Source organism: Bacillus rossius, chromosome 1 (genome assembly GCF_032445375.1).
Source record: "Bacillus rossius redtenbacheri isolate Brsri chromosome 1, Brsri_v3, whole genome shotgun sequence".
NCBI lineage: Eukaryota > Metazoa > Arthropoda > Insecta > Phasmatodea > Bacillidae > Bacillus > Bacillus rossius.
In genome coordinates, this window is record NC_086330.1 from 370,468,209 (window position 1) to 370,495,114 (window position 26,906).

The following is a 26,906-nucleotide window of genomic DNA, read 5'->3' on the forward strand; positions in this document are numbered from 1 at the left end:
TGACGGGCCTCGTGTGACTTGATGGTTTCCTTGTCACGCCCCAAGAGACACCCGAGTGCTGTGACTTGCAGGTGGACGCAGCCATGTCACAGCAGAGCGTGTACGCGTCGCTCACACAGCTGTGCGTGGCCCTGGTGCAGGACGGCGACGTCTCCAGTCTCCTGGAGCGCGGCAAGAAGCACGCCCTCGTCAAGAGGCTGCGCACCCGTGCCTTCGCTGTGCTGCTGAAGAAGGATGCTGCTGAGTCTCCACCGCTAGGTACGGGCTGCGTCGCATCACGGCACTTAAACTGGTTCTTCAGTGAGTCTTTGATTCACTCTCTCTTATCTTAAAATACTGTAAGGGTAATGGTCATGAATACCAGTTTTTGCTAGAGAATGAGTTTTTGAAAAGTAAAAAAAAAAAAAAAGTTATTAAAAATGTATGATTTAATATATTAAAAATAAATGCTCGAAATTTACTTTTACCATCCAATTTTATGTTTTGCTGTGTGGTCAGGTGTATCTAGGGTAGTGGTTTTAAAAGTGTGCAACCCAGAAGATAGCTAGGTTCACCGTGTGGTATTCCAGAGAAGTGTGTGTCCACATATAAAAATAAATATAGTTTGTTACACTATTATACCATTACATTATGTATATACAGCTCTTTTTTAACATTTAAATATTATGTGTTATTTGAATGACTCTATAGATGTCATTTATTTTTTTTATGTGACGTCTAATAAATTGATGAATGCCGGCTGCTCGCATGAAAAAGTGTCCCATTATGCACATTGTTCCGTTATGCTGTGTCCCGTTACACACATTGTTCCGTTACGCTGTGTCCCGTTACGCTCATTGTACGCTTGTGCCGCATCTATCTCTCTTTCACTCGACTGTTTATAAAGTGAAGTGAAAAGATAATGTGGTTTTCTTTGCTTATTACAACAACAGTTTCGGCAATAAAGGTTAATAATTCTTGCATTTAAAAAATCTGACCACGGTACTAGTATAATTTCGAGTAATTATTCTTTTATTATTAAAATAAAAATGATTCAATTTTATTCTTAAGGTATGCAATCATTTCATCAATGTTTTGTTATGACGTTGTCACGTTAAACTATCATCCGTAAACCGACTTTACAGACAAGCAATTTTTTTCACAAAAATGTTTTTGTATTACTCATATTGATTATTAAAACATAATTCTCAGAAATGTGTGTACAAAGCTAGAGGAGCAGGGACCCAGGAGCGCGTGCCGCAGGACAGGGCCATGGGCTGGGCGTGCTGGTGCGTCTGCGCTGCCACACGCTGCCCTTGCACCAGAGCGGCCGGCAGAGGCAGGCGGAGCGGCTGCACGGCTGTGTGGACCGCGCCTTGAGGGACGGGCTGTGCCGCGACCCGGGCTTCGTGGCCGCGCTGCGCTTCCTGCTGGCCTACGTCGAGGGCGGCTCCGAGCTGCGGCCCGCCCCGCAGGTGTGCTGGCGCTGCCTTCCCTCTGACTCGTGCGCGAGTGTAACACCAACTTTGTGTCATTACTAGAGACCTGAAAAATTCGCGGTTTCATTTTGTGATATGCTGCAATCCAAATAATGATACCTTAGTGCTGCTTCTACCGCTGGTTCACTGTTAATCTGGACTAATGAGGACCAATCAGAGACCCTCACTCATAGAAGTGTCAAATCACAGACACTCAGTCGAGATGACTCACAAGTCAGCAGCCAATGAACAGGTGGTATTTGCCCGATTGTGTAGAGTGTAGTGGAGTCTATCCTGGAGGTCATTGAACCGGCAAGTTTATTCGGTCTCTAGTCATTACTAAACACTACACTGAACTTTCACTTAATTAATAAAATATGCTATAATTCTGAAGGAAAAAAACTACCGCAATTTTGTTCTGAAATGTCAAAAATTTAAATTGTCATTATTTTATAATGAATTTTTTTTGTAATGTAAAAAAAACACAGTGCTTGACAATTTTTAGTTCTGAGTAAAGCTGGGATTACGATTGATTTCCTTAAGAATTATAATTTAACATCGAGCACACGATTAAGTCAAAACTACATTTTCCAGTTTATGATTGACATAGAAGTCGTTAATTCTAATCAATCACAGCACAAAACACATGGTCGGCCATTGTTCGAAACGGAGAAGCAGGTTTGAAATAGGTTATTGACAAATGGGATATCTATTTTTCGAAATTGATGATGATTACAAATGACAAATATACGAATTCTAATCAAAAATACTGCCTCGCTCGGTACAATACCAAGACATAAACTTCCGGTTGAAAGGTTCCGGTTTGTTGTGATTGGTCGCTTCCCTTAAGTCTTAACGAAAAATATAAAATATAACCATTTCTGTTAAGTCTTAAGTCATCATATGGTTCGCACACGACCCGGCAAAATTCACACACGACAATCATAAACCATTCCACTAGTTTACATAGAGTCATATGGTAAGTACACGACTAAGTCTTAAGTCTTAATTCTTTATTTTCAATCGTAAACCCACCTTTAATCTGCTCCATACTTTTTACTCTACAAACTTTTTGCTTTAACATTTGCATATTGTATCGCAATTAATAGTAGTTTTGATAAATTTTTGTCATATTTGGTGAAAATGGACCATTTTCATAGATTAAAAATAAATCCGTGAAATCCAAATTTTTATTTTAAAAATAAAATTGATTTAAAAATACAATCTTGCCTCTAGTTACAGGTTTTGGTAGAGCAGCTTCTCTCAGACTTCTTTTGAAGGGGCAGCCTTCCAAACTGTGGCACACGTCTGCTCTATGCCTACCACTGTCTGAAAGTTTTGTAAAATACTAGTATTTTTTCCCAAAATTAAGTATTAGTGTGCATACTGTATGTTTCATATTTTTCTTCAATTATTAATTTTAATGTTTAAATTTGTGAATTCCTATAAAGAGAGAAAAATTCAAAAATAAATAACTAATATTATTTATAATGGTGTGCATAAATGTATCTCAACATGCAGTATACAATTGAAACCTCATATATTAATGTATGATAGGTGAAAAAAAAAAAAAATTAAATTAATAATTATAAAAATAAATACTTTTGTATCTGCAAGAATTTTAATAGTTATTATTTGGTTGTATCCTTCAGCATCAGATTTTTTATCAATATTTAGAATCCCAAGAAATAACTTTTTTGATCATTAATCCAGTCATAAGGTACGTTGTGTATTTCATATTGGTACCAACATGAAATAACAAGTTTTCCAATGTTACTAACCCCAGGAAAACTGGCAGCCGAAAAACCACAAAATTTTATCTATTTTACCATTTTCTTTTGCTTTTTCTCAGAAATGGTTGACTTTGTCAATTCTTCTAATATATAATGTTTAAATTATATTTTTTACACTTTTTACTCCAACTTTTTTGTTAGCATGCTACAGCATCTTGAAAATGAACTATTTTTATGAACTTTGCAAAAATAAGCATTACTCCTTCATCTCAGTGAATATTGTTTATTAAATTGTTAAAATTTGAATAGTCTTTTACCCCACTCTTTGCAAGACAAGCCTTTATTTTTCCATACTTACTGACTAAACTGTATTTTAAGTAGACCGTGTTTGAAAGCCTGTTATAATTGAGGGAAACTTATACCTGATATCTAAGAGTATTCATGGTAATTTGGTTTTTGAGATTGCTTATTACTCTGGACTACTTAATTTGGGATCAGTTTGCATTGAGCTTTCATTCTTGAGTTGCTATGGCTCTTGACATGTTAGAATCTGAATCAGTGGTTTAATTGATTGATGTACATAAAGAGTAGTTCGGGTGGCGTGGAAGGTTCTTACCCATCAGTGTGTGAGGCGAGAGGATGTTATTAGTAGAGGTGGGTTGCAGAGTATCAATCTGCTACTTTGTAACTGATACATGCCTGATAATCAAGTACTGCAAATGTGTACACTATTCAAGTATCAAGTACTTTAGTATCAGTTTAGAATTCACCTGGAACAACCCCACGGCCAATGTGCGCAGAACCCGATCGCAGATGACGGTCACTTGGGCGGAGCTTGTGAAAGGGGAGGGAGCGGCACGACAAATAAGGGATAAAGAAGGGAAAATGTAGGGGAGGGGGAAGCCTTAGATGTACATCAAGTTCTGTCCCTGCCCGAACACGCCCGAATATTCACCTTCGGCCAACCTCGGGTTTATTTATATATATTTATATTTCTCTGTTTATTTTAATGTAGCTATACTAACCTAACTAACCAACCATAGTGTTTAAAAGTTTTTAAATGTACCCTAGCTAACCTATCCGACCACTTTTAATATTTGAATTCATTTTTCCTGCGCAAAAATAAAACAAATCCCGAGGTTGGCCAAAGGTGAATATTCCGGCGTGTTCGGGCAGGGACAGAGCTTGATGTACATCTTAGGCTTCTAATCTTAGTACGCTCAGTGCGCAGTGCGTGCTTCTTGCAAAGATTGAAGACTCTGATTACGAAAGGCGTGGAAAGAGAACACCGATACCTTTTTTTCGACTACAAAGAATGTAGAATGAGAAAACTGATACCTTTTTACGAAGAATGTGGAAAGAGAAAACTGATACCTTTTTTAACGCTGGTGATGACGGCAGGGATGATGTGTGTAACCTGTAACGAGAATGCTGATACCTTGTTGCTCCCTGGAACCGCTACTGCTGTAGCTGATACAGAAGTATCAGCTACTTGTAACTAGTACATTACTGTATGAGTAACTGGTTGGAACAGATACCGAAAATTGCTGTAACAACCCACTTCTAGCTTTATAGTGAAGTTGTTCTCTGTGTGCGTGCCAGGACGTACTGCAGGACCACCTGGACGAGTTCCGGCTGCCGTACAACAGCTCGTACGCCCACGTGCGCCCGTACCGGGAGATCCCGCCCGAGGCGTTCGCCCCGCCGGAGGGGCAGGTGGCGCCCCAGGTGAACTATGCTGTGTACCAGTTCCTGCCGGCCAGCGACCGGTTCCCCTTCTCCGCCGAGCCGGGCTCGCGCCTCCCGCTGCTCGGCCTGTTCACCCATCGGCCCGCGCTGCACGCACTCAGGTAACAGGCACGCTCGGCGCGGCACGAGACAACATCTCAAGGAGAGTTGAGTCCTGTGGACTGTTTGTAGTTTAAATGTAATTGTTTTGCAGCGTACTGGGCGGTATCGCTCCGTCCAAATAGGCTACAAAATTAAGACGCTAAAAGTAAGACGACCAAATTAAACACCTAAGCTGGATTAGGATCCAGAGTGTGCCTTGTTTGTGACAGAAAGACAAGAAAAGAATCAGGGGTCCGGGGTACAAATTTATTAGACTTGAGAAATGTTAACAGACAAGGGCATAAGTGTCCATAGAAAAAAAGCTCCATAGCTTAACATACAGACAAAGTTCAGCGCAAAACAAGCGCACAAGACTTACATGAGTTACGCCCGGGCGTTTAACATACAGATATCAAAATTTAACATACAAAAGAATAAACATGAAAAACATAGGTTCAAAACGTACAACGTTATGTTACATCAAGCGTGAGGGGTCGGCACACGCGCGGGATTTAACTGCAGCGGCAAACGCTGCAACTCCCCCACCCTTTTACTGTGGAGTAGAGGTAAAGTCAAAACTTGTTTGAAAGCTTTGGTTTCGTACAGATAGCGTATTCACAAAGGACCACCATTCAGGAGTGTTTAAAATTAAGGTTTCACTCGGGTGACATATTCCAGTGCCGCCAGTGGTTTGCACTCCGAGCAGCCACAGAAGGAGAAGATCCGCTAACTCGGAAAGATGGAGTGACCGCCAGATACCCAAAGGTATTGACAAAGGGTGGTTGAAACGATGTTCCTCTCACGTAATGCATTAGTGTAGCCATTATTGTGTGGCGTTATAAAGAAGCAATTTTAATTAAAAATAATGGATTTTGTCTTTATCATCATTAAAAATTAAAACACATCTAATAATTAACAAGCACAAAAAAGTTGATCAACTACTTCAAGAATTTATTTATTTATTTATTTATTTATTTATTTATTTATTTATTTATTTATTTATTTATTGCCTTATTTTAAGTGGCACAGTTAAGGCATACCGCCTTGTCTTACACTAAACCACATACATATTTACTAACTAGGTACACATACCAAAACTTGTCACGAAATACATTTAAAGAATTCATGGTAAGCCACTATAAATGTGTACACATAAAACAATACTGCTACATATATTTATGAGAGTAAGTTTATTGGGAGAGTTACCAATGTTTGGGAATAGCATGCAGAGGGTAAATGGTACAACAGCAATAGTTTCACTGGTAACAAAAGATTTATTACAGAAATGTACAGATACTTGACCTTACGTAATATCAACGTTACACTGGGTATGTAATCACATGTCTCCATGCTCCTATACAACACACAACGATACCCAATGAAGAAACAAGAATTGCGATAAAACTGAAATAACACCGAAAAGAATTTCAAAAGACAGCATAACACCGAAATGCAAGTTAATACACTATATAGCACTCTCTAATTAATTTATATTGTTCTGAAAGTATCTTTTTAGCATACTGTATTACATATTATTTTATCGTTGAAATTCCGCATATAAATTTTACTACTATTTTGGTGGAGTAAGTATTAAAAATAGCTGTTAGACAAATAAAAAGAATAACACAGAAATCTTCTATTTTTAAAACACAATTGGACTAAAAATAAAACCATTGTTGAAGAAAGTTTTAAAAGCGATGTCATATAATATAAATTAACTTGGTCTATGTGAGTAATATCATTTTCATCAACCAAATTTATGTTAGCCCATGACTATATGTTTTCTTGATGATTTAATGAGTATAATTTCAGGTCACTAATTTGTTATGAAATCTTTTGTTTTAAGAAGAGACAAAAAATTTTATTTGTAAAACAAAATTGCGTTTGTAAAAGTTTGGAGTTTGTTCCATTTTTAGAACATTTTCTGTACGCTTTCAACCATCATCTAAAACAAATGTGGTTAGTAAGTGTTCTATAATTGAAAGCAGTAATATCATCAATAGTACACTGTAAACGAAGAATTATTATTTATACAAATGGCTTGATATTGATTTTATACAATTATTGTGCAGCTGGATGTCGAAGGGAAAGATTCTTATCAGAGTGACATGCAGAGGTATCCTAAATATGAAACGATTTTCAATTGATCGTAGGTATTGAATTGGTTTTACTGTGATATCCATTTGTATGGTATCGAAATGGACTATTTTAATTATACAGTAGATAGTTATACCAAGTGCCACTAAAGAAAACTCCGTGAACTTCAGTTGTACTGTGGAAGATAGATAATGGATTGGTGATTATTGTATTAAGGCTAATCATCATGTCAGGTTATGGAAGTACAACCACACCATCTACTGCATTTCTGGAACCATCGTTAGCGAACACTTACAAGTCAAGTTCACGGTTGTATGATGAAAAGAACATGTACTACTAAAGGTATTTGTAGGTTTCATGCTCCATGATCTATATAGTAATAGGTATGTAAAGCGTAATTCATTTATAAAAATGTTAATGTATTTGTCAACTGTCAACTATTAACGTCCTGACTTAAAATTCTCATAATAAATGTGATCATTCTAACTATTACATTTTAATTTTTAATTGCTATATATTTTTACTGTCACCATTTTACACGATAACTTTATGTGTTACTATATAAGTATTCATCTAGAGGATACCATAGGAGAATAAGAGTCTCATTATTTTGTTTGCTCTTTGATTCTTATAATTGTTACTCTTATACATATCCTTCTGCATTTCTCTGTAGGTCTTTAGCCATGTCTGTATGGTATCAGTAGTAGATTGCTTTTAGTTACTTTACATTAAAAAACCATTCATAGAAATTAAATAAATTTTTTTCTTTGTGCATAGTTTAGTTATGTAGTGCAATAATAGTACAAGGTTTTTAAATAAATCCCTAAACTAAAGAGTTATGAAATTAATTCTATATTTTAAAAGTCAAAATGATGTAGGTAGAGGTGAATTTAGTTGGATTTTGTGTTTTGCTGTGCATTTTGTTATGCAGTGAATTGACTTCCATTCCAGGTTTTAGTGGTGTATTATCTTCAGTGTCTTTAGGTTTTATCGCTTTTCACCATATAATCTTGCATCTTTGCATTTCGTATACTGAAGGGAACCAATAGTATTCCTTCTCAAATATTTTCAGCAACACTTCAGTAGACTTGCTGCAGTTTTTTTTTTTAAATTTCACAAATGTAGGTTTCCAACCCTTAGTTCAGTTGTTCCGTAAACTCTGTGGTATTGGCTGCGGCATGTTGCAGCCAGCTTACTCCAGCTCAGCCTTATTGTGCAACGGGTCTCCCCTGTCTTGTGCGCGGTGGCACGGGAGACGAGTGGCGGGATCAGTGGTACCAACCCTGCAACATCCACTCGACAAACTCAGAGACAGCAGTCCAGTGGTCTGAGCCCACTATAGTAGTTTGTGTGGTTTGTGGTTTAAGCCGCCCTCACTGAAAACGGTGCAACCGAAGTAAAGTTATTTTTAATACTGACTTGTGAGTGCAGGTCTGATTGTTTTTCAGGCAAACAGGGTTGTCCAGCGTGGACTCGGCCTTCAGCATCCCGGAGCTGAGTTCGCCGAGGGGTCTCCGGATCCCCAAACCACCTCCGACGTCTCAGGAAATGGTAAGTTTGGAGTTGTGTCTTCGGCAGTTGTGACACAGTTTCATGTTTCTCAAACATGCAGAGGAATTGCAAGGCTGGCGGCGTGTGTAGATGGTCGCAATGTTTAGGAACTGTTATTCACACTGTCCATGCGCGAGTTTCTAAAGGCTGTCTTACAGTATCATGTAGTAGAACTTATTAAGTGGGAACACAAAAGATTCTCAAGAAGAAAATGCTTCATTTGTGTATCTAGTTTTTTTGGTGCAGGTTGAAGATTTGACGAAAGTTGAGTTTCCCACATCTGCTATAAAACAAGGTCATCAACAAGTCAGGAGAAGCAGATAATGACAGAATTATTTATTGTTCAATCCCACCAGCATTTCGCCCCCCCCCCCCACTCACAGCTGCAGTTAGCGTGAGATGTCATTTCCTAATTTCACCGGCGACTGGGAATGTAGTCGTAGCGCTGGGTGGCTGATCCGCGCACGGATTGTTAATTTGAGCAAACAGTAATAACACTTATAATGAGACAAATTATGCTGCTGTAGTTTGAATTTGAGCTAAATTTCCATGATGGTTTATACCAGAAATAAATATTGTGGAGAACCGTAAACTATTTCAAATTGGTCTGACCACATTGCAAAACTGACATTATTATTATTGTTGTTGTTGTTTTTGTTGTTGTTATTAACAACTCAGTTCTTGAATCAGTTTCAACTCAACTTTTCCATTCAGAAACATTTAATAGTCCTAGATGAAATTCCGATGTAGTTGGACTTCTTGGCAGCTAGACTTCGACTGATACAGTAGAATCCCGCTGATGCAACCCCTCACGGTTTCCGGAAAAACAGATTTATAAACGGAATGGTCGCAATAGAGAATTCGGGCCAATTTTACCCCCCCTCCCCTCCTCCCAATTATAAAGTGAAATTGCGTCACGCGAGTTCGGCTATGCTAGCCGGCTGGTTGTTATTTTCGTTCAAAACGTGGCGAAGGAACTTGTGTGGATCAGGTAGAAAACATTCGGCTATAAACGAAAGATATAAGAACAATGCTATTGCTATCCTGAAATGCTGTGACATGTTTTTGGAGTAGATAATCAGGCGACAGACCGACAGGTTGCGCTCCCGTCCTTGTCGTCAGCTATGTTTATTTTGACAGCTCAAGCAATTATCTTTTCCACGTCCCTTCACAGCGTAAAAAAAAAAAAAAAACACGTGTGAACGGGTAAATGAGGGTAAGGAGAGCGGAACTGCTGGCTGCGCACGCATCTACACGCCAGACGCCACTGTCTGGCGGCGGCGCACGTGCGTATGTGCGTGTGTGTGCGCGTGCGTGTGTGTATGTGCGAGGCTGGCGACCAGCAGCATCATTAGCTAGCGAGAGTGTGACGGTAAAAGTCGACCTTGAACTTGCACTTCCGCTTACTGCAGGGCTCGCTCTCTTTTATCTCTGTCTCCCCCTCCCACAAATATATTGGCTGGCAGGTCTCGCCCTCTTCACCTTCTTTATCTTATCTCTCACGCACACTTGAAGCACCTAATACGTCGCGCCCCTCAAATTTTTCAATTGCAAATTGCTGCCTTCCTTCTGTACTGCATTTATAATTTCTTCTCTCTTTTTAAGAATCGTGAAGAGAGTAGACTTCTGAATGCCATATTTCTGTGCTATGTTTGTCTTGGAAATTGTTTTCTTATCCACTTGCTGGATAATCTCATAATTTTTCATTAGCGACAAACTGGCTCGCTTTATACTCATTTTCACGAATCCACGAGTCCGTGTAAATTGAAAAACGAGTCACGATCGTCAAATGGGACCGGGACCGGAACGGCAATAGACGTGCACGCAGATGCTATCAGGTGATGCGCGCAGTTTACCGGTATTGGCTAGCTTGGACAGTCTAGAAGGGTGGTATCTATTTTTAGCAGTCTTTTGTATACCTGCCTGCTTACAGTACAGCGCTCGCCACGATAAACGTGAACACACAGCGCCCAACAAAGTGTAACAGACTTGTTTTTCAGCCGATTTTACTCAAATTTTCGACTTTATCTGCTCATATTTTTCACGGTTTCTCAAAAAACGGTCGTATAAACGGAATGGACGCATCAGAGGGGGGTCGCAAGTGCGGGATTCTACTGTAGTTCCAAACTTCTGCTTCGATACCTATTTTTACACATTAAAATCACTGACATAACGTTCTCTGTATTAAAATTAATCACATGCAGGAAACATTCTTCCTTGATATTACTTAATATGTTAAATAACAAAGGCGACTTAACAATTGGTCGTAAACAAAACATGAAAATTCAAAGATAAAAAATTGAGCTAAAGAAGTTAAATAAAATTCAATCAAAACAAATCCATAGAAGTAAACTGCTGAATTGCAATTAATAATTAGGAAAAAAATCTAAAAACATTAAAATAGCAATTCCTTTACTATGATCACAACACAAGAGGAAGACTATTTCTTCCAGTGTTATCTGAGCTTTTGCTTGTCAGAGGCTGCCGTGGTCCACATTGACTCGGTTAGTGTGTTATTGGTATGCCCATGGGCATCGCAAGGATATATTATTGGGGGGGGGGGGGGACTTCAATTGATTTAGTGTTGAGGAATATCCATCCCCTGGAAAAGAGTGGGGGGGGGGGGGGTCCGGGGGTCCTCCCCCGGGAAAATTTGGGGTTTGAAGGTGCAAAAAGGTGGTTTTTAGGCATTTTTCTTTCCTAAATATTCTAATTATAGTTGGTTTGCAATATTTTTTTTTTTATAAAAAATATTTTCAGAGAACAAATTTGTAGAAGCACAGTTAACATATCTGCATTCGGTATCGGACCTGATTTTTATTTTATACAAAGATCGAATTAAAAAGTGCTCACATTACCACGATTGGATTAAATGCACCATGCGCAACATATGGGTTATATCACTGAATTCATATTTTTAATATAACTACGAAACTAAATATATTATTGGAGGGGACGAAATTGAAGACTTTTATTATTGGGGGGGGGGACGTGTCCCCACCTTCCCCCCTGGTTGCGACGCCCATGGGTATGCCAGTCCTAATTAATATTCGTATAGTGAAAGGCAACTAACGAGGAGTTGGCTCACTACCGCATGTATAATGTGCTGAGGGCGTGCGCGTGTCGCAGACGAAGGACGAGGGCTACGGCACGCCCAGCCAGGAGTGCGCGGAGGCGGAGCCCGGCGGGGCGGACGCGTGGGGCCCCGCGCCGCGCCAGGACACCCGCCCCGGCAAGGAGCCGTGCTTCCTGCTGGAGGTGTCGCCCGAGGACATGCGGCACGCGTGCCTGGCACAGGCCCTGGAGCAGCTTCACTCCCAGGGCTCCGCCCCTCCATGCCCCCGTCACCTGCCTCGCGCCCTGCTGCTGTCCCACCTGCGCTATCTGGCCGCCGGCATCGAGTCCACCACGTTCGTCTACAACCAGGTACCGACTGCCAGTAGCATAGCCAGGATTTGTGTAATTGGGGGCGGGGGTGGTTAAGAAGCATGGTCCCCCCCCCCCCCCTATTAAAGCGGGGGGTCCTCCCCCGGAAAAATTTGGATTTTAAGGTGTAAAATAGTGCTATTTGAGCAGTTTTCGGTACTTAACTTTAAATATTGTAATGGTAAAAATATTATTATTTTTTAATAAAAAAATTGTTTGAGTGATGAAGTAAGAAATTAATTAAAGATATTTTAGTGAATACAAGTGCCTTTGACCACGTCCACTCAAAATCATAAATCATGCTCGAAGCTCGACAATACAAAAAAAAAAAAAGGAATAAAATGGTTGGGTTTCGGCAGAACTGGTCTATTCCTGGAAACAATTAGCTTTAGCTTGAAGAGTTACCCAGTCACCACCTGCTTATAATTACCGCGCTGGTTAAATACAATAGGTGTAAGATATTTGAAAACTTGGGACCTGTCACGGCGTCACAACCTTATAGGTTCTGCTCGCGACAGGGGTAGGGGAAGGGAAGGAGAATCGGTAGGGCTCGCTTAATCTTCCCCTCCAGTGCAGTGGCCGGTGATAGCAGTAAGACACCCAGCTCTTAGCTAACCTGCTTTCAAATAAGAAAAAAAATAGGGGCCCCTGCCGACTGCACTCTTCATCTGGCACTAGGCTTGTGCAGTACAACGAAGGAACCTATGAATTTAAAATTCTTTAGTGAAAACAGGTGAACAATCTGGGATGTAGAGAAGGTGACTTGGTGTATGAATGTTATATAAGGTTTCCTGCACCGTCTGCTAACAGTAAGGCGTGCGTACAGGATGTGCAGGCGTTCGAGATCCAGCAGGATGTGTGCATGGAGGGCATGGCTCCCGGGACGTTCTCGTCGCTGTGCGAGGACTTCCTGGCGTGCGGCACGCTCTGCCGCAGGCTGCAGGGCCTGGCGTGCGCGGGCGAGCCTGCCGGGGGCCTCGTCTACAAGGTGCGTGCTGCGCGGACAGCAGAGAGATTGGGCTGTGCAAGGGCGGACATCGTGCACTTCCCCAAGACTAGAGGAGATGGCCTGAAAGAAGGTATCCAAAGTAGAGAGGCTTGCTTGGTTCTCGGAACCGACCTCTGTGCCATCTGCTCGCCCCACTCCCAACCATCGGACTCTTCGTGTCCTGCTTCTCTCGTCCGCTCCCTTCAGTCGAACATTTCTGTCTGTTTCATGTTGGTATCTTTTAATATGGATGTACATGACAGGCAGTTATAGTAGTAAATTTTAGGTTACTACCAAAGTACATATGTATTTATCGAAATTTTAAATTTATTGCTGGTAACAATTGTAAAAACAAAATATCTGCATGGAGCTGAAACATGCTAAGAGAAAAATCTTAAAATCTTTAACAATAAAAAAATAAATTTCTTAATGTTAAACATAATGGTGAAAAAACTTTTGAAGTAGTCCAGCATTCTAAGTAGATAACATTCAAATTTCTGGTAGAGTATGGTTTAAAGTTTGTCACTAGTTATGCACGTGATGTGCGTGTGTGCTGCAGGCGGCGTGCAGGAGCGTGCGGGCCTACCTGACGCTGTACCGCCACGCCGTGCTGAGCGTGCCCACAGACTCCCTGACGCGCGCGCGCGCTCCCTGCTGGAGGTGCACGGCGTGCAGCTGGCGTGCCTGAGGGACGTGCTGGACGCAGGGCCCAGGGCCAGCGCGCTGCTGGCGCGTCTGTGCGGCCAGTTGCGCGCCGTGTCGCGCGCCGACCTCGCCTGCCTGCTGTGCTCCGTGCTGCTGTCCTGCTGCCGCGCCTACTTCAGGTGAGCCGTCACGAGTCAGTGCTCAGGAGGTCGGGAGCCCAATATAGCCTAATAACGAATGGAAATATGTTAAACCCTTTTAAGAAGTCTTCACTTTAGGAGTTTTCTTGCTTAATAATTTAAAAATTTATTTAGGTTGATTTGGGATGCCTTCCTGGGTGCTTGCCCCTCTACTCTAGAGCTCCTCGCTTTAGGGAGGGTGGTGATGAGGGGTTCAGATGCTCGGAGTGTCGGTGGCTACCTAGCCACGAGACAGCCGAGTCATTGCGGACACAGGTACCGAGAACATTGTGCCTGTTTGGCATGTCATGTCATTGATAGGACTGAGGCAGAGGGGTTCCTGCCAGAACATGCTGGTGAAAGTCAAGTTGAGACAATGTCTGGTGTAGGGCCATTAATTAGGCTCGCTAGCAGAACAGCTGGCTGTGGCTTCCTTCATTCACTTAAAAACTAAATGGGATGTGGAACTGCCTGTGAGGATCTTGGAGTCTTTTTACGGTCGCACCGGTTTCATGATGCGGTGGAGAGGCATGTGGAAACAGATGGAAGGGACACATCTTGAAACGGATGATGGAGAATAAGGAACCTTTCAAGATGGCGCGCCGGTAAATGGGCAGAAAGCAGTTAGCACAAAGTGTCAGTAAACAGACGTTCGCTTGGGTTGAATTGGTGGCAGGCAGGGGCGGCCGCGGCTTTGTCTGGCAGGCTCTCGCAACAGGAAGCTGCAGTGGTCTTGAATTTTGTGCAGTTCGGGCAGGCACTTGGAAGAAACATGTTGCAGTGCCAAATTCAGAGAGTGGACGAGGCAAGTTAATGATTTGGTGACGACCGGCGAGTAGGCCAACATATCTTCATATGCACGGCCGGGGATGTGAGTCTGTGATACCAGGAACTTATCGTTCTCAGAACTTGTTTTGGGGGTTTCAATTCAAAGATTGCGACCTGATATTAGATTAATAGTGGTTACTGTCCAGTAATAATAATTGCTGTTGCAGAGTTGCAAGAATTTATTTGACTAGAGTAGATGTTGGGTGGGGAGGTTACCCTCTTCTGCCCATGGTGGCCAGCTGTATGTTAAGAGTGTCATGTGGGTCTGTTTTAAAGGCGTGTCATGAATAGTGAGTGTAGTGTAAAGCTTCGAGGCTGCACTGGTCAGTCACGCCTTGGTCCATGACCATTAGCCTGGGCCCACCCAGTCGCACAGAGGCAGTTAATCTGGTAGTGTGTTGAGAGACTGATCTGTGCATGGTCCAGCCAGCCTGTAGACTGTCAGATCTGCCCACAACCAGTGCTACCCTCCGGCGGCAGTGGGGCGAACCTTTGCACAGCACTAGCTGCTCAGGCTGCACGCCAGAGTACCCCGAACCTTGCAGGTGTTTCATATGCTCTTCATTTCTCTTGTTCAGGCTTCCTTATCTATCTGCCAACGTGCAGCTATAGTGCGACGACAAGCAAAAGAGCCTTCTGGGGCGTTGACATTAGTGTCTGTGCAGGTTCTTTTGTTAGTTAAACATTGTAACTATCATTCAGAGCTTGACGGGGTAGCTGGTTCACTTCACCTCCCCTCTCCGGTCCCATCATGTGCAGATGAGCATGCCAGATACTGCTACCACGCAGTTCAGGTGTATTACCTCTCCCCGCCGTCACACGGCGAAACTGGCCAGCAGCAGTAACATCCACTCGGCCGTTAAGAGTGAGGGACTTCAGATCTCCGGAAGTTGGGGTGCATGGGATGCTTTCACGTTTTTAATTATTTTTGGTTAGTAAGTGTTATGTATATTGTATAGTTTCCGTGTAAATAGACCTTGGACATTATAAACATTGTTGGCATTGGTCAACACACTTGAGTTTTGAATCTCGCACGCCGCGCTGCTGGCGATAGTGGCGCTGCTACTTGGCTGCTGTGAGTTGGCTGCCCTGCTTTCTCCGGAAGTCAGTTGTTCTACAAAGGCATGGTGGTAAGTGGTGCTATCGGGTACTCTTGCTATCTGGCGACATCGGTCGCCAAATTAAATAGTTTTGTGCAATTCGCTGTTTTATAGTCCATTAATGAACATTTTTGGTCCTCCGGGCCGGATCTAGTTCCGGTATTTTCGTTCGTTTTTTTGTGTAATTTTCGTTCGTGCTATCGCGGCGTTGTTAGCCTCGTGTGAAGTGAATTCTCGCACATTGACTAACAGTTTGTGACTCTGAAGTGCTCGTTATTTGGTTGGCGGGAGCAGCGATCAGTGTCTCGGCTGTGGTTGAAACGTTTTAACTAGTTCGTTTCGACGACTCTAACCTCTAGGTTGAGGTTATGTCTTCCGTTTCATTTGAAAACGATCGTTGAACCCTTTGGTAGTCAATCACCATGGCTGAAGGGCAGTCGGCGCTGGTGCGCATCCGTCTTGCTGAAGGTCGTATTAAGCGAGCCTTTGATCTCGCGCAGATGGTTCCCAGTGATAGCTCAAAAATAAATTTGTTTCGCGCCACAGCGCGCGACCTTCACTGCGTCCGAGAAAGGTTCGAAACGGACTTCGTCATCGTTGAAACAACCGCAACGACCGAAGATGGATTCGATGCTGAGGCGCACACCGCACGCTTGGCTGACTTTGAAGAAAAATATTTCGAAGTGATGTCAACATTGGAAGCCATTGAGGAGGTCAAGGTAGTATCACCAGGCACACCCACTACTCAGGTGAGCAAATCTCGTGTGGCTCTTCCAAAAATCTCTCTTCCCAAGTTTGATGGGAGCCCTCAGCAGTGGGCTAATTTCTCTAATTTATTTATCACCCTGGTAGCCAACAATGCTGATATATCATCAGTGGAAAAACTGGCCTACCTCAAGACCGCCCTTAATGGGGAACCACTTGGAATGGTGCAATCTCTGCCGATCTCTGAAGCGAATTACGAGGTCGCGTGGAAGCTTCTTGTTGGCCGCTACGAGAATAAGAGGCTAATTGTCTCAGTCCATGTAGAGGCCCTCTTGAAGGCCCCAATGGCTGCGTCTGACTCACCCAAGGCTCTGCGCAATTTGTTAACCATTGTAAACGAGAACCTCTTGGCCCTTAGGGCACTGGATGTCCCTGTAGACCAATGGGACTTGATTTTGCTCCCTATTTTGTGCAAGCGGTTAGACTCTGTCCTTCAAACACAGTGGGAGCTTACTCAAACCGATGCCCTTCCAACTGTAAAAAACCTTTTGTCCTTTATCAAAACCCATTGTCGGGCCCAGGAAACTGTGACAGCTTCTCGGTCACATGTTCCAGGTGCAGGACCTACACAGTCAAGGAACCAAATGCCAAGCTGGAGACAGGCTCGTCAATCTGTGAAAAGTTTGGTCAGCTCTCCACAATCATGTTGCGTTTGTAACAGTACCCATGTTGTTTTTAAGTGCCCTAAATTCATCAAGAGTAGTCCCAAGGACAGATATAAGATAGCTAAGGAGCACAAATTATGCCTGAATTGCTTGTCACCATCTCACGCATCCAAGGATTGTTCATCATCATCGTGTCGTTATTGTGGATCCAGGCATCATTCTCTGTTGCACTTCGAGCAACAGACAGCCATCAACCCTGGTCCGGGCAAGGATGCTTCAACCATACTCATTGAACCAAACCCTGCAACTGTTGCAGTTGCTGCCGCTCTACCAAGTGAAGCAAGAACAGTGTTATTATCAACAGCACAGGTACACGTGTTTGATTCAAGTGGAACTCCAATGGTCGTGAGGGCTCTGTTGGATACTGCCAGCCAAGCTAGCTTCGTCACAGAGAGCTGTCTGCAAAGATTGAGGCTTACTCGTAGAAGATCTCATCTACCAGTACAAGGTTTAGCTAACACTTCAGTGAATGTGGCCAAGTCATGCGCCTCCATTGTTATGGCACCAGTTGGTAGCACGAGCCCCCAGTTTGCAGTAGATGTATTTGTAATTTCGAGAATCACCTCTAATTTGCCAAGTGCCAAGCTGAGCGCCAGGGTCCGTGGTGCAGTGGCACATTTGAAACTTGCCGACCCTGCATTTGACACCCCTGGTCCTGTTGATCTGTTAATTGGTGCAGAGTTAGTTCCTAGACTCCTTACTGGGGCCAAAATTGACGGTTCTCCCGTAGCTCTGGACTCTGTGCTTGGGTGGATACTGATGGGACAGGTGGACACACAAGTCCCATCATTGACTGCAACATCTTTGTGTATCTCTCTTCTCACTTCACACCCTCCTTTGGATGAGGTAGTAAAAAGGTTCTGGGAATTAGAGGAGTTTCCTGCGACAACACACAAGTCTCCTGAAGATGTCAAATGTGAGGAATGGTTCAGTAAAACTCATCTGAGGTCTGGAGATGGGCGTTACAGTGTATCACTGCCCTTTCGGCAACCTCTTCTGAAATTGGGTGCGTCAAGGCCGCAGGCTCTTAAGAGTCTTCTGTACCACCATGCGAACATACTTTATTATTGTTCTTGAAAAAAGTGTTTTTAAAAACACTGGGGAGAGATAGGAGACTGAGATTTTAAGGGAGTATAAAGGAAGAACGTCCACATGTCCGTATGAAATCAAAATATTAAAAATGTTCATAAAATTTAACAGAAAAATTAATTAATTTGCCATAATTCACTTCAATACTGCGTTCAGTGCATTGCTCCGAGTAAGGATATATTTACACCAAAACATAGAGTATTTTTTGCTTAAAAAAATGGTATATTAAAAACATACTGTCGCCGCTGAAAATCACGCGGGATTCTCTCGCAAAGAAACACTGTTTTTCGCTTTTCTGGCCCTGCAGAGTGGCCCTCCCTGGCGGGGCTCGGTGCGTGGTCAAGTCGCGCGCAGCTGACCTGCTTCCCGGGCCGGGTGGAGGGGGGAACATTCCTGCGGAGGGGTGGCAGCGAAGGCTGGATCGGGGGTCTGGGGGTTGGGGGGAGGAAGCGACAGGTAGCGGGATGTGCGAAAGAAGAAGTGGACGGAGCCTATTTCCCTGACCAGCCGAGTTACAATACTTCAAGTTGATAGTGGTTGGTTTGTGATACAGTAACCCGCACGTGGCGGGAAACGTCTGATATTCGCGTATTTTTTAAAAAAAATTATTTAATCCTCTCCTAGCATGGAAGGCAAACCCTACTGGAGAAGAGGTAAAAAGGCGCGTCTTCGCCTGTGTGCATCTCGGAAGAAAAAAAGCTCTTGGTGCATACAGAAGTGAAAGGTAAACCAAAAGTTCACTGAGATGTAAAACCAATAATTTTTTTAAGTTGGCCATCTGTTATGAGTCTATAAATGTCGAAGTCAGTGTCAAGGTAACAGTATCTTATAACAATTTTTTATGCCATAAATGTTTTCCTAAAGGCCGGGATACATTTGTAACAGCACACGTACAGCAAACACAAACGGAATTTTAAACAAATAACATCTGTTACATTGGTAAAAACGTGCAAGCACAGAAAAACAGCACGTAAACGGCGCACAGAAAGTTGTAGGACTGCTAAATTTTCTCCATGTTGTGCACCGAATTTCGGTACGCCATAATCACTAAGTCGAACGACCAACACAAGAGTAGCTAGCGATTATTTATATTTGCGTTTCAAAGATAACATGTAAAACATAATTTTAATGTATTTATTTGCGAAGCAATCTTTGTAGTTAATTATTCTTAGTCTTTCAAAACTAAATGGCAAAATCAAGTGTTTGAACTTAAGAAATTAACTGCTTTATATAACAAAATATTTAAAAATTCAAAACATTTGAAATAAAATTAACGAAGAAAAAAGATGATAAGTTTTCGAACCGCTGTGTTGTGTGCGAATGTAGCTTCTAAATTGGTTTTAGACAAAAGTTCTTTATAATACTCACAATGTTTATAACACTGTAAAAAGGGACTTTGTCTTTTGGGTGGACGACCGGATCCTTATTCTTGCCATAACGCATTACCTTGGCAACTGCATCGTTAAATGTAATTTATCCATTCAATAAATGTTATCTATAATGTGCCACACACAACTAAATAATGCTTTTGTGACTCATTTAATATATTCACAGGAAAAGACTGAATCTTCAAGCAACATTGTGCAGAAATAAAGAAACTTGCGAAGAAGAATTTCAGGTTACATCAAAAAAGCCTGAGGAAGAAGAATTTATTAATAGGTCTACTGATTCCCAATCTTCAAACAGAGATGAAATTCATGTCGTAGATCAAGACAAGGACAAAAAAAAAAGAGTAATCTTTGAAAAAAAATTGTAGTTATAGTAATAATAGTTATCAGAAAAATATTAAAACATTTAAGTTATGTGTTCTTAAAATCATAGGTTTGTTAAAAAAACAACAGACAAAATCTACAGCCTGTGCTGGTGTTCCCACTACCGTTATTACAATTTTTTTTAAATTTGTAAATCCTGAATAATGCTTACGTAAATTGTTGTCTAACTGCTCCAGCTAAAAAGAAAATGTTACGTTAAGTATTTAAAATTAATAACTATAAAAATAATTTCTGTCTCGCTCACACTTCCCAGTCTCACTCAAACTAGAATTTTAAAGTTTGGGCTTTGAGGAAAGACTTGAGTACACTAGAATAATTTTAAGTAAGTAAGAAAACGTAAAAAACTGTTTTTCTTTACTAAAAAAAAAACAGTGTCCAAGAAATACCATGTTATAACCATTATTAAATGCGCCAACTTTTACAGTTAACTGCCAAACTAGCGTAGTACTAATTTTTTTCAGTACAATCAGCTAAAATTGGTTGAAGTATTAGTTTTTAATACTTAGTTGGACGAAAAGTGACATTTTCTTTTAAGCTGGAGCCGTTGGCTTTAAATTTTAGGTGAAAATTTACGGAACATTACTCACATGATTTCATCCAGCTTTATTTACTGGACATACACAGTTCTCAAACAGATGCTACCAGATGATCCAACCTATTCGTCTGGGCCTGAGAATAACCAATGCGTGGCCGAATCTTCATTACAACTCAACTGCCTAATGACCAATTCTCCTATTGTTCACAAGCATGAGGTATGTTGCATAGTGAAACAATATAAAAGTGAATAACTTTTTAAAGTCTAGTGCTGATACAGTTGTTTTTTTTTTTTTTTTTTGTTTTTTTTTTTTTTTTTTTCCCAAATAGTGACGTTTGAAAACATTTCTTGATTCAGTAGAGTATAAATTACGTTCTAAAAAAACATCAACGCGTTATTTGAATGGTTCTTGCAATGGAAAAGATTTATTCAAAATGTTTTTTAGGGTACACATCATTGCTGGTTGCCCTGTGTGCCATAACAATTCTCAATAAAGGACAAGTCGTTGTCAGCACACTGTGTTCGTTTGCGCTGTGATGTTTTCCTGACTATTCCCTCCACAGAATTCTCTCTGCGGTATTTGCATTTAACCTCTGATGTAGGCCGATTTTGGCTTGTTTTCTTTGTGTTGGTTATATTAATCTGTTTTTTCTTCTTCCATTTTTGGGTTCCTTTTGACATACAGTTTAACCAGAAATTGCAAATGTAAAAAAAAAAAATTCCTAGACTTTCATGATACGTACATGAATTAGAAAAACAATTGCTCAAAATATATAAATTTGTAACACAAGAAATAAAAAGTGTGTAATGAATGGTTTTTATATTTCAAAATATATTTTTTACAATTAACGATGTATATTTCTGTATGCTTTGTAAAATTTTTAGAACAAAAATTAAAAGTTCTTTGCCCTACATAAACGTTTACTTAGAACAAAAATTGAAACAATCTTAGATCAAAATATTGATTTATAAATATGAAATTATAAATAATATTTTCTTGTATTTGCTGAACACACACAGAGAGAAGTATTTTTTGATTCAGTTAATCATAATTCAAAATACTGTCATATTAAAATAATAGCAATATTATGTGATTATTTTACATCACCGTTTACAAAACAGCTAAAATAATTTGAAAAGTAGTATTGTATAAATTTAAAGTAGTACTAGATAAAAATTACCCATTTAATTACCTTAAATAAACTTAGATTTTTTTATACCTAACTCTCAAAGAATATGTTTGAATAAAACTAACACAGTATTATTTCCAAAGTAAATCCTTACTTATATTAATTATTAATATTATTAATAATATTATAAATGCGAAAGTATGCCTGTATGTCTGTCTGTCGCGCTTCCACGCCAAAACTACTGAACCGATTTAAATATACGAGCCTAAATGCCATCAAGCAAAAGCCACATTAAGCGCCCTAAAATTGTCAGGTTTGGCAAAAAGAATTGATATTTCCAAGCAACTTTTACGAACATTTTCTTCACAAAAAGACATAAAATACATTTAACAAATTTAACTTGTTTCAAAATCATAACATTGTGTTAATTACTAGTTTTTAAGTTCACAAACCTTGAGACACATGCCTTAAGTACACCTACAATTAAAATCAATTAATAAATTTAAAAAAAAAACAATTTTTTTGTTCTTAAACTACGGAAAAATAATGCTTACTTGTTTTGGATATAACTACTAAAGGCATTCGTATTAAATAAATTGAAATTATTGGTTTCAAATTTTTAAAATGATATACTGTTATATCATTAAACTTGAACTCAGTCCCATAAATATAACTCTTTGCTTATTAAACATTATGAGGCTACTGTCTTTAAAAATGTATAAATACCGTAGTTATTCATGCAATAGATAAATTTTATAGCTTATAGTGACCTGATAAAAACAGCACACATTTATACTGAATTTAAAATGTCATATATCAGCCTGATTGGTTTGATTTGTGCAATACATTATGTTTAATTACTTAGAAAAAAATTAAAATACATTTGTATTTTAATTTCGCTAAACTATTATCCAAACAAACTTAATAGTACAAACGATTATAAAGTTTTCAATTTATGTGAAATTATTTACAAATGTTTTAGTTTTTGTATTTTCTATTTGCAGTGGCCTTGCATTGGCACTGAAGATTATGAGAGATGTGCAGTTCAAGTTATTGTGCCGCAGAAGAACATTATAGCAAGACTTCCAGCTCCAAAGAAGACCTAATGGAAACAAGTCACAGTTTTGAGCCTCCACGTGAACAGACACTTGAAGGAGATCGTATTGTAGACATACAGTAGGTATATTCTAAGAGAGATGACAGAACTTGGACACACAATCCTGCTTTCGGATGCTCACTTAACAATTTACAGTTCATTAAAGAAATACATCATGGTCTTCAGTCAGTTTTGTTTTTTGAGTGCAACATGTGCAACGGAAAATTTTCAATGCCTACCCATGATCCAATAATTGCATCAACACATTTGGATGTAAATTTCAGAGCTATTGCTGGAATAATGGGTGTGGGAGGAGGATTTTCGCATTTAGAAGAAACATGTGCTAGTATAGGTATTCCGTATATGTCTTCGAAAACATATTCAAAAATACATAACAAAGTTTGTGATGGGTGGGAGAAAGCTGTCATGGATAACATGAAGGATGCAGTGAATCTGAACTAGCTGTAAAAAGAGGACATGTTGATGAAAATGGTATTCCTCTTTTGACTATTGTTGCTGATGGCTGTTGGTCAAAACGATCCTACCGAACTCAATATAATGCTCTTTCCGGCGTGGCAGCAATAGTAGGATTCCATACAAGAAAAGTTTTGTTTATGTCCGTAAGAAACAAATTTTGTTTTGTTTGTGCTCGAGTTTCGAATCAAAACGAAATTCCTGTGCATACTTGTTATAAAAACTGGACTGGAAGCTCTAGCAGCATGGAGGCTAATATTATTGTTGAAGGTTTTCAACACAGTTAAGCAGTTTACAATGTAAAATATAGCAAAATTATTGCTGATGGTGACAGTAGCTGCTATAAGAAAATTTTGGAAGCACGACCATAGGTCTACAAGGATACAACAGTTGAAAAGATTGAGTGCCGAAATAATCTTTTACGTAACTACTGTACTAAACTAAGAAATCTTTCAGAACAAAGCCGAATAGGGTCTCCAGCTCTAAGGAAACTGCTATCTCAAAAAATATTGAAATTGCGAAGGGCTGTAACAGAGGCTGTCAAACATAGAAAGAAATAAGAAGTACTCATTGACACAAAAATAGCATCTCTTCATGATGATATTTTGAATGGACTCTGCCATGTATTCGGAGAGCACAGAAAAATGTTCGGACCTGCAGTATTTTTGTTCCGGTCCTAAGGATGAAGAAAGAAATCTTGTGCCGGAACTTACAAGGGGGTGGGTTATACGATCTCATAATGAAAGCTGTTCGATATTTGGCCCAGAATTCACGAAGCTTAATACACGATGTTGGCAGCAATGTTGTTGAACAGTTCTACTCAATCATTGCATAATTCGTCGGTGGCAAATGGATGAACTATGCTCTAAAGAGATCTTACCAAGCACGATGCTCTGCCGCAGTTGTTTCACACAACACCAGGAAACCTCACTCTGTACTCCATAAGACATTGTGTAATGGCTTCAGTCCAAACATATTTGTGAAGAAACTAGAAATTTCTCGGTCAAAAAAAAAAAGAGACAAAGCAGCAGCAAAACGAAAGCGCGCCAAGCGAGCTCTTATTTCAAGAAAAAGCATACATCAAAAACATTCCAGTCTAGGAGATACTGACTATGGCCCAAACTGCGAAAAACCTGATATGACTATTGAAGAGTTTCTTTTACAAAAAGAAAATCTGTTTAAGTCATTAGAAAACTCAGATGAAGAGCGCAAAGAAAAAGAGAGAGGGACACTTCTTCAGGCCAGCAGCGGCGAATGGCTGGAACGTAGGCGCAAAATGCTCACAGCTTCCAAATTTGGCAGAATATGTCGTCGGCGAGTAACACAAGCTGCAAAAATTTGGTCAAAAGTATTATATACTCACCCGATATAATCAATATCCCAGCAAATTCATACGGCAGAAGTAATGAATCAGTTGCTATTAAGCAACTCGAAAAACAAGAGAATATTATCATACAACCCTGTGGTCTCTTCATAGACAAGCATTTACCATATCGTGGAGCAACTCCAGATGGCTGCGTCGGGGAACATGGTCTGGTTGAAATAAAATGTCCTTTATCTGCGGCAGGCATTGAAATTGACAAAGCAGTGTTGGATGGTAAACTTCGTTATCTTGCATGTAACAGCGACAAAAGTAAAATTACTGGCCTGAATAAAAAACATGTATATTATTATCAAATCCAGGGGCAACTACATATAACCAACCGAGAATTTTGTCTACTGGCAATCTGGACTTATAAAGAACACTCCATCAAGGTTATACAAATTCAAAGAGACGACACTTTCTGGAAAGATAAAATGGAGAATAAACTAGTACAGTTTTATAATGACTGCATGGTACCTGAACTTGTTGACCCTCGCTACACCAGAAGTATGGAGATAAGAGATGTAAATTAAGTTAAACGAAGAAGTACCTAATAATCACCAGTGTAAAGATAAATTGTAAGTAATGTAACTTTTTATCATGTTATAACCAATATACGAGTGTACATAATGTTAAAACAAATGGATGTTATTTTTATATAGGCTAAATGTTATTTTTACTATTATTCTTGAGAGTGAAGCATATGTAGTAGCAAAAATTGATTACTATATAGATGTATGAGAATCTATTGAACATGCAAGCATATAAAATTGTTTTCCGTAATTAAGTTTTACTTTGAGGTTGTATAAGTGGGTTGTTTAAGACCTAGCTCATAAAGTCGTACCCTATTTTCAAACTTTGTTAACACTTGTCATTAATCTTGCTATTTCATATAGGTCTATTAAGTAGAATTAACGTGTTAGAGATAGTAGGTTGGAAAGGTAATATATTACATGGAGAACAGTTGTCTGCGTAGTGTATTAGATTTTAATTTATCATAATAACATTGCCACATTTGATCCAACATAGTTTTCGTGGCTAATAAATTAGAGGTTTTTTTAACGTTGTAGTGGGAAAACACAATTTATATACCTATATTTATAACGTTTGGCATTATCTTAAATAATTATTTTAAATTTCGTGTCCGAGTTGAGTATTATAAATTAATTTGCACATTACCGAGGTTAGATATTTACACACCTCTGGTGAGTACTGAAATATTCGCTTTCATTTTTTAAAAATTTAAAATAGGTATTTTTACATTCATGTAGAGAGCATTTCACAAGTTAATTCTATCATATATTTCCCAAAGTTCTAAATATGTTGTTATCAGTGAATATGAGTATTATATATATTCTTAACTCATACATTAATTTCGTGTGTCTTTGATGGAATTTTATTCCATCATGATATATATGTGTATTTAGAAAATTAGAATGATCATATAGCCTATATATAATGTATTTGTTTACAATTGTGTTTAAATATAATTTAACTATTTCTTTATTTTTTAAAAAAAAATAATGCAACACTTTTTGTTCAGCTTGTATAGTATTAATTTAAAAACGCAAATATATACAAAAATGTAAGATTTTCATACAATATTATTGAAGATATCCTTCGCTATTTTTCGTTTTGGTAAATAGAAATATTTAAACAAATTTAAATGTTTTTTTTATCTTTGTTTGTGTTAACTACGCCACCTACAAGAAAAAATCCGTAGCTAGTTGGACTCATGCCGACTTCGGGTGCGAGGGTGTAGGTTTCAGAATACTCTGACACCACGCAAACTACGTCTCAAGGGAGGGGGGGCAATTAAGATTCAGATCTACAATAAAAACAGATATAAAATGGTTTAAAAATATGTGTAAGTCAATGACCTTGCATTCCGAAGGATTCGAAATCGAATTCCGGTCTCGTAATTCTAATTTAGGTTTTGTTGACGGCCCTAAAAATATGGTTATGGTATATGTTTGTAAAATTTAGCAAGGTTGAATTCTTTCTGAAAAACTTTGTTGAATAAGTCTTTATAAAAACAATAATACAGCTTATAGATAACATTGTATGAAAATAACCATAAATAATTACATTTATGAATATGTTATACTCCCCATTCTTTGCCTAGGAACATATTAAATTGCAGGCATTATACTGGGCGTGATGCCTTCAAAGACATAAACTTC

General features: G+C 39.6%; 1 protein-coding gene across 1 annotated transcript in view; it reads left to right on the top strand.

Moving 5' to 3' along the window:
- The first annotated feature begins 1,251 nt into the window (after positions 1-1,251).
- LOC134528642 (gamma-tubulin complex component 6) overlaps positions 1,252-26,906 on the top strand; it is a 57,158-nt gene continuing 31,503 nt past the window's right edge. Inside the window, exons 1-7 of the mRNA XM_063362442.1 lie at positions 1,252-1,272; positions 1,305-1,454; positions 4,793-5,040; positions 8,566-8,668; positions 11,798-12,094; positions 12,921-13,173; positions 13,642-13,906. Of these exons, the coding sequence (XP_063218512.1) occupies positions 1,252-1,272; positions 1,305-1,454; positions 4,793-5,040; positions 8,566-8,668; positions 11,798-12,094; positions 12,921-13,173; positions 13,642-13,906 (1,337 nt within the window). The remainder of the gene's footprint in view (positions 1,273-1,304; positions 1,455-4,792; positions 5,041-8,565; positions 8,669-11,797; positions 12,095-12,920; positions 13,174-13,641; positions 13,907-26,906) is intronic.